Consider the following 8,978-nt stretch of genomic DNA (forward strand, 5'->3'; position numbering starts at 1 on the left):
GGACACCCCAACTGCGCTTCACACATAGTACCCTTTGTACCGAAACTTCTCCCACGCTCATCATTCGGCGACAATAAGTGAAGACCCAATCTGTTGATATAATGTATGTAGCTTTATAAGCACACTATTACTAGTTTTATATAACGTCAAAGATGAAATATTGCCCACGTTAGACTTTAACTATCTCACTCAACGTGAAAGCACATGTGTCTTTCTTCTTTGACTTCAATAAATCTGGACAGAAACATACCAAATCACAACCCACATGGAGATTTAATAATCTTTATTCCATCAATGACAGGCAGCCATCTACGAGAATTTCAGTCCTAAGATCAGCCATGTTCTGAGGATAAGTGTTTTCACCTATATTTTGCCGACAATGAGGCCAACAGATGATACATGACCACCGTCGCCTTGAAAGGTCATGTTGACGTTGTTTGTTGCACGGACTTGTGATTCGTGGACCATGAACACCCACACGTTCCATTTTGTTTTTCCGTCGGTCTTCATAGAATCAAAGAGCATGTAGCTTGATGACAGCGTGTGGCCATTGAACACAACTGCCTTCGGTTTTGCGTCAGCATTCAAATTTCTACTAACTCCCACCCTAAGATGCGCAGAACTGTAACCAGAGCTTGGAAGACGGATGGTTGTCTGAGCATGACCATGGCTGATAGGGATGACCATGTCTTTGCCATAGTATGTGCGTTGGTTGCACGTGGGCATTCTGCCAAAGTTGTAGTTGGTTTTGAATGTGTAGAAGCATGTTGATGATCCAGGCAGACCCACGGAGCCATGATCCTTAGATATGTTGAAATGGTAGTTGAGATGAATTGCTGGATTACTGTTTTCGAAAAGAACGCATGTTCGTTCGCCTGTGGGAGGATTGATCCAGCTGTTGGAGAAGTCAAGTTGTACATTTTGCCAATTTCTATCATAGTTGTGAAGAAGAACTACCACCTCTTTGGTGAGAGGGTTTGCCAGAGCCAGGGGTGCAATTACTCTTTCTTGTCCATTGTATTGACTTGAAACACGGAGAAACTTGTGGTTATAAACGAAGTTTGTCCAAAACGTGAAATATTTCGTCATGGTAAGAGCATGACCGTCTTTGGTAAATAAGGAATTCCTTAGGGTGGGATGACCCGGATATTGAACATTTCCGTGAAGAAAAACTAGAACTATTTCGATAAACTCCCTCAAGTTCAGGAAAGTAAACATGAAACCGTTGGGTTGATAAATGGTCTCAAAGTCAATGATTCCATTTTCGAAACCGTCGGGAAGTCCGAAAACATTTCCTCTACCAAATTCACTGACAACTAACGGAACATTTTTGCCTTTCTTGAGATGGGAGTAATTCTCCACCATGTCAATAGAGGCGACCAGACGAGCTTCGTTGATGCCAAAACGTGAATAGTTTCCACCTGACACCCGCAGATAATTGTAGGAATGGAAAGAGAAAAAGTCCAAATGATCAAGCGTCATGTCCATAAACTTCGCAGTTCTTTTCCAATAGCTGAAGTTATTTTCATCTGCTTGTCGCATGGCCATACTGGTGTATGTTGGTCCGGCAACTTTCATTCCAAATCGTGATTTCAGCTTCTTGGCAACAGAGTTGTGAAAATCTATATTTGTTTGTTGGTCAATAATCTTTTCGACCCAATCAGGTTCATTGATGACTTCAAATGTGTAAGGAAGGCGTCCTCCTGTGTAGTCCTTAGCACTCTGAACCATTAGCGACACAAATTCTGATGCAGCATCAACGTTGTTTGGGAACTGACCTTGATGACGTGATTTATTCATCCAGTCGGGCCAGTTCAGTCCTGTACAAAAGAGCGTGAGAGAAACGGAAAGTCAAACATTAGTCAAACGGAGAGACAGACACTCCTGGAGTTCCTCAAGCTCTGCACATGATGAAAGTATAGGTCAGCATTGTATATAACAGCTTTGCAAAATGTTTACAAAAGAGAAATGAGAAAGTGATTCTTTAGTGAACTTTGTTGTATATTTAGTTGTGTGCATATGATAAGCATTACAAATATCTAGTACATGATGTTCATGGTCTATATAATGCTGATAAAGAGCATAGTCTTTCGTCATATTCAGTTCCATCATACCTGCCACAATCAACCGCATATTTGATATCACTCCATTTGAACCTTGATATAGCAATTCTTAAATGCACAGGATATCCCAACACAAATATCTTTCAAAATTGAACAAAGTTTCATACTCGTTATATAATATGTATTTAAGAGATTCACTAATTGATGAGTACCAAGATTGTTGTAAGCTATCACCTAGCCTGTTTTTGAATAGATAACAAAATATTTAACATTTCCAATTTCTTGTTTTTTTCCAAGCATAGCCAAACCCATATTGGAATAGTAAATGTCCGTTTTCAGACCCATGTATCACAGCCAAAGCTATCTTATGCGCTCAAATTATGTGGGCGACTTTTGTATCATATCAGCCGCAGTATTGAAAACATTGAATCTAAACCTTGATATAGCAATCTAAAATGCATAGGATATCACAACGCAATGATCTTTCAACATTTAAAAAAAGTTTGATACTACTTATATAATAACCATTCCAGAGATTCGACCCGTGAAGGTCCCGGATAGAATAGGCCTTCAGCAACCCATGCTTGCCATAAAAGGCGACTAAAGTTGTCGCAAGAGGCGACTAACGGGATCGGGTGGTCAGGATTGATGACTTGGTTGACACATGTCATTGGTTCCCAAGTGCGCAGTTTATGCTGTTGATCACTGGATTGTCTGGTCCAGACTCGACTATTTACAGACCGCCGCCATATAGCTGAATAGTGCTGATTGCGGCGTAAAACTAAACTCACTCCCTTCACGAGATTCACTAACTGATGATTGTGCAAAGTTATCGCCTAATAAAATTACTAAACTGTCACAAAATTTTTGTACCATACAATGTGAAAATGGGCTATAGATCGCCAACAACTGAAGGTAGATCACCACACTAGGGACCATGAGAACTTAGGGGACATTGGCTTCCTGCAAGGACCCCACCCTCGTTTACTCCATCCCTTGAGCTGCAAGCAGTTTTGAAAAATCTACCCAGACATTAAAAAGACACATATTCTACGATTGAAAAAGGAAGAAGAATCTACTTTGAATGCTTTTGGACTTCAGTGTTTGTCAAGAGAACAATAATTTTACAGTACTTCAACTCCTATGTAAAACGTTGGATCCTCACCTTTCAGTTGATATTTAGTACATCGTGTGGCCAATACGGCATTGTCGCATGATGACTTCTCCACATCTGGACTGACAACCCATGTAGGTACAACCAGTACAGTGAGTGAGTGAGTGAGTGTAGTTTTACGCCGCACTCAGCAATATTCCAGCTATATGGCGGCGGTCTGTAAATAATCGAGTCTGGACCAGACAATCCAGTGATCAACAGCATGAGCATCTATCTGCACAATCGGGAACCGATGACATGTTTCAACCAAGTCAGCGAGCCTGACCACCCGATCCCGTTAGTCGCCTCTTACGACAAGCTGAGTCGCCTTTTATGGCAAGCATGGGTTGCTGAAAGCCTATTCTACCCCGGGCCCTTCACGGGTATAACCAGTACAGGTTTTTACTGCATGTTAATTAGTAATACCTACTTGGGTGTCTTGCACTTCCGCATGAGATCACGGATGTAGGTTTTGATGCTGGCTTTGTAATCAGAGTATAGGCAAGTACAAGGTGTCACAGGTTGAGTGTTGCCTGAGCAGCAAGGTCGTTATTTTGTTCCCAGAAATGCCAACGTGGCTTGATAACTAACGGATGACGATGTCGTATTGGTCAGGAGAGGGGGATCATTATACAATTAGATAATTTCTATTAAAAGTGTGTGTTTTCACTCACGATATATTTTAATCGCCTTAAGGCAAGAAAGATACTCAGAAAAGATTATTACTGTTTACACTTTGGATGTGTATTGGTCTATTTTAAGATTGTTGATATGGCGTTAACTTCAACAGTGGAAATAGAGCTGCTATCAGGCTATCGAGAAGATGTTTTCCGGATCAAATGGCAATGGCACATGCTGCAGCGCCACCATCCTTGGACCCATATGTAAATATGTAAATAATTGCTATATCTATTTTTTAAATGATGATATTCTTGTTTATATTGTGATTTGTTAGTTTCTGATTTCTTAAAATGTACACAACGTTAGGTCAACTTGTAACCTAACCAAATGCCAAGGAGAAGAAGAGAGAAGTCGTGAAGCAGCTGTTTTCCAGCTCAGTGCCAGCAGCAGCAATGGATATGAATGGCTTTATTCTGAGCCAAAGAGGTGGATCAAGAGATGGCATTGTGTGTTATACAAATCCACATAAAAGGATTGAAGACGCAGTTATATGCGGGGTTAGATTATTGATATGCGTATTTCTTAAATGACTAAATTTTCTTATTTTTTTCTTTTTTTTCAGGTCAACTTGGGGCCTAAATAATAGCCAAGCTGGAGCAGAAAGAAGACAAGAAGGAGATATGTTGCCCAGCTCAGTGCCACTAGCAGCGATGAATGGCTTTATTCTGAGCCCAAGAGGTGGATCAAGAGACGGCATTTTTATGCAAGGTTAGATTTGGTAAAGTTTACTTTAGTAGTATACTGTAAAGATGATTTTAATGTGGAAGAAGTGGTTCATCTGCCTCAATGTCAGTGGGAGAAGTTCTTAAAGATCCAAGTCTTAGACCTTGCTGATGGATAGAATCTAAAATTTTAAGGTTCTTTTACTTACTCCACTATATACAATGGAGCCATAATCACGTTTGGAGCGAGTGAGAGATCCGTATAACTAGGGTAGTTCGATCCCTTCCCCATGTTGAATTAGAGATATATAAAGTCAAATCGTGGGGGGCAAAAATAAGACCCAGAAACTTTCATTTAGAAATATTTCAGGGACTTTATGTGGTTTGTATTTACGGCAGAAATGTATACAATTAGTTTCGGACTTTATGCTTCAATTTAAAAGCATTTTCTAAACACCATTTATATATTTTGTTTAGACACATCTGAATTTGCCGTTCACTACTGTGCACATTTTACCGCGACACGAAATGTTAAAATCATCCACAAAAAAGTGATCTATCAATTGAATTATTTATAATCTTGGATAAACTTTAGATCTTGACACTAAATAAAGTAACTTACGAAAAATACTGCCTTGTGGGACACTCTGATCCTGACTGTAATGATGGCACAGGGTAGAACCCACGCGGCCTTCAAATTGTCTGCGAAGTCGAGTAAATCTTTTCAAATGCCTTATTTCAACGTCGTGTCGTATGATTTTTCAAGATCAAAAAGGATAAACACAACGTGTTTTGTATTAATGAGAGCGTTCTAAATAAGCTATTCCAAACGCACTAGATGATTGACAGTACTTCTATTTTTATGGAAACCACATGTATAACTGCGATAGGGTTATTTGTTTCCAAGTACAAAACAAGTCAATTATTTAGCATGCCTTCCATGGTTTTCAAACACAGCTAGTCAACGAAATTCGGTTGAAATGTCGACGGAATCGTACGGTCACGTCCAGGTTTTCTTACTGGTAATACCACAGCGTCACACCATGAGGAATTTCCGTGACATCCGAATATCTCACAAATATGTAAAAGTGTCTCTAAACATGATTCTGGTAAGTGCTTTAAAAGTTGATATTCTATATTAGCAGCTCCAGTAGCAAATCGAACTAATGTTGTGGAACTGTTATTCCTTATTTGTCTTTGATTTATATATCTCTGAAAAATGTTTAGTCCCCTGTTTAGACATTTCCTCAACCAGTTTAATGACTTTAGATACCTCTTATGTTCCAGACCATGTTGTCAACGGCACTCCCGTAGCCATTTAATTGTCGCATATACGTCGCCCAAGTCTTCGACTGAAGTGCATGGTCCTGGAGATAGGTGGGGTCTGGGTACCCAGGGTGACTTCGACTTTCTGGCCACTGAAAATAAAATGATACATTACAGTATGGCTGTGTTAGGTCTTCCATGAATAACCTCGATAAGTGACTTCCATATTGTAATGAAGCCCATTTCGTGCGTTCCCCGTTATGATCTTGCAGGAATATTGCTAAAGGTTACATAAAACTCCACTCACTCCATGTTGGGGTAGAATGGATATACATTGTCCAAGGTGAGGTGAAATAGGGTTAAACGTGAGACTTATGATTCTTTCGCTCATATGACGACGTGCATGCGTGTGTATGTGTGGCTGCTTTGCACTCAAGCAGACCTAAGCTGGTTTCAAAGTGCTAGCTCACTTAGATGTCATACCTCAGTTAAGCATGAATACTCCTCACAGTCACATTATACTGAGCCAACCCATTAATTCCAAGCGCCAGGCAGGGACCAACAAGTACAATATGTCAATGTTGTTTGGTATGACGCAGCCGGGGATCGAACCGGCTACCATGTGCTCTCCAGGCAGACGCTCTACCCACTACACCACAGAGGCGGTCAGTCCAAATGTATCACAAAATAGTTATAGGATTATATTCACCCAAACATATTTGACAATGTCAGTTAGAATAGTATGCTTCAGGCTGTTGAGAATAGAAATGGTAAGCCCTACAGTATCACATGAATAGCTCCTTGTCCACGGATATCATTCAATAATTAAACCATTCACCAGCATTTCTATTGCAGACCATACTTACATTAGGAAAGAGGTTGGCTCTCTGGTCTCTGTTCAGCCAACGACCAGCAGCTGTCCCGATAGATTTACATTTTGGTATTAGGTTTTCTTGCGTCAGTCCATTAAGTTTGCTCCATCTTTTAAATTCATAGTGGACATGCCCGCCCTGGGAGAGCCACTCGTTGTAGATTGTGACGGTTGTGTAAGAGAACACCGATCCCCACAGCAACAAAGTGCACAGAACCGGTAGGAACATTCTGCTTGAGTGCAATGCCAATTTCGTTCTCTAACACGAGAACGTTAAGTTTAGGCGAGCAATGTGCATGTGAAAATGACATGTGCAGAGTGTGGGAAAAACATGTAAGATAACAGACGACAGAAGAATTGATAACGAACGGTGCCTCAGATCCAGCAATATTCCAGCTATATGGTGCCGATTTGTAAATAATCGAGTGTCGACCAGACAATCCATTGATGAACAAAATGAGCATCGATATACACAAATGGGAACCGATGACATGTGTTAAGTTAGTGTGACCTCCCGATCCCGTTAGTCGCCTCCTCCGACAAGCATAGTCGCCATTTGTGGCAAGCATGGGTTGTTAAGACTTATCCAACCGATGATCTTAACGGGTCATATCCTGCACCTTTAATTTGAAGGACAAAAGATGTAATGGCTAAAGCATTCCGTTTTACGTCAGACACTGGAACACCTGTTCGATATCGACTTTGTCCTAAGTGTCTTTCTAAAACTATATCACCTTTTATTATGTTTCTAAAAGAGATAACAACATCTAATACCTTCTATGTTCGAGAAAAAGGGTTAGACAATATGTAGGATCTGGGTAACCACATGGCGACTGTGCCTTTGGTGCGTCTGAAAAAATATATTGACATTAACTTAAATGTCGTTTCATTCTGTCGAACAGACCTTCATACAAACTACTTTAATGTTGCTGTTAATTCGACTGCATTGTATGAACATGTGCAAGAATATGTTCCAAGACTGTTTAGTAATGTCGTTCAACATATGCATGTTCAAGTGGAATGCTTCAACAAAATTCCTCTGATATGGGTGAGTGAGTGAATTAAGGTTTACAGTCACATCATCAGTGTTTCACACATATCGTGACAGAACGGGTCATAAGTAAATATTTTACATTGTGATGCTACAATATCTGTCAACAAAGTACAGAGATTTAGAACTGGATGGAACGCACTAAGATATATTCATTAGGACATTACAACATAAAACTGACAGAGTGAATTAATATTTATTTAATATTGTGATGAAACAGATGATACATTTTGAAGAGTGTTACAGTCAATAAAGTGCCGAGACAAATGTCATAAGAATCCCCTTTGAACCAGCAAAATATGACACAGATAACTCTAAGATATTTAATAACATACTGAGCAAACAATGAGTCAAGAAAGAAACGTCCTTCTTTCTTCAGTGCACTATAAAAGAAAAAGAGATGGTAAGATGGTTAAGATGTTATTATTGCATTGCTGAGATCTGTGTGATGTACTTGATACACTCACAGTGCCACAATCAGTTCCATTAGGTTATACCGCCGTTCCAAAACACGGATATACAAAATGTTAAGTCACAAGAATAAAAATTCGAAATTTCTCAGTTCAATATTTTGTATGGCCGTCTTGCCTCTCGTCACGATATGGCTGCAACATTGGCGATGTGAAGATACATATTAACTCACTCACTTACTACAGTTCCAGCATGCTACGAAATTTCGCTGGAACCAATATCATGGACTGGCCATCGAGGTCTCCTGACCTTAAACTAATAGAGCACGTTTGGGATGCACTTGGGAGAAGGCTTCGTGGTCTGAGGAACCAACCTCAGCATTTGCAGGAACTTGGAGCTGCCTTGCAAGAGCAGTGGCACAGAATCTCCAACCATGTGTTCACAAGCATCAGGCTGTCGATGAGGAGATGGTGTTTGGCAGTGGTGAATGCGCGGGGCGGCCATACAAAATATTGAACTCAGAAATTTCGAATTTTTGTATTCTTGTGACCTAACATTTGGTATACCCGTGTTTTGGAACGGCGGTATAACCTAATGGAACTGGTTGTGGCACTGTATCGAGTACATCACACAGATCTCAGCAACGAAATAATAACATTTTGACCATCTTATCATCTTATGTTCTTTTTATATTGCCCTGAAGAAAGAATCAAAGTTTCTCTTTTGATTCAGTATATCATCAAAGTGACTTTAAATGTTAACTCACTAAGGTAATATATGGCTTTGATTATGACTGGATACGAAACATTGCTAAGTAGAC

General features: G+C 40.0%; 1 protein-coding gene across 1 annotated transcript; it reads right to left on the reverse strand.

The window, feature by feature from the left end:
- Positions 1 to 266: 266 nt before the first annotated feature.
- LOC137278323 (beta-porphyranase A-like) lies at positions 267 to 7,009 on the reverse strand. The gene is made up of 3 exons (XM_067810594.1): positions 6,692 to 7,009; positions 5,833 to 5,977; positions 267 to 1,820 (listed from the first exon to the last, which is right to left on the reverse strand). The coding sequence occupies exons 1-3, from the start codon at positions 6,923 to 6,925 to the stop codon at positions 364 to 366; spliced, it is 1,836 nt and encodes a 611-aa protein (XP_067666695.1). The 5' UTR covers positions 6,926 to 7,009; the 3' UTR covers positions 267 to 363.
- Between the last annotated feature and the right edge of the window lie 1,969 nt (positions 7,010 to 8,978).

The sequence above is a fragment of the Haliotis asinina genome, chromosome 1 (genome assembly GCF_037392515.1).
Source record: "Haliotis asinina isolate JCU_RB_2024 chromosome 1, JCU_Hal_asi_v2, whole genome shotgun sequence".
In the NCBI taxonomy this organism is placed as follows: Eukaryota; Metazoa; Mollusca; class Gastropoda; order Lepetellida; family Haliotidae; genus Haliotis; species Haliotis asinina.

Bases quoted from the DNA above. Each gene is read 5' to 3' on its own strand.
- LOC137278323 (XM_067810594.1), bottom strand. From the start codon at position 6,925: ATGTTCCTACCGGTTCTGTGCACTTTGTTGCTGTGGGGATCGGTGTTC. The intron at 5,978-6,691 runs GTAAGTATGGTC...TTTTATTTTCAG, and splicing joins GAGCCAACCTCTTTCCTAAT to TGGCCAGAAAGTCGAAGTCA. The intron at 1,821-5,832 runs GTATCTAAAGTC...TCTTTTGTACAG, and splicing joins CATGGTCTGGAACATAAGAG to GACTGAACTGGCCCGACTGG.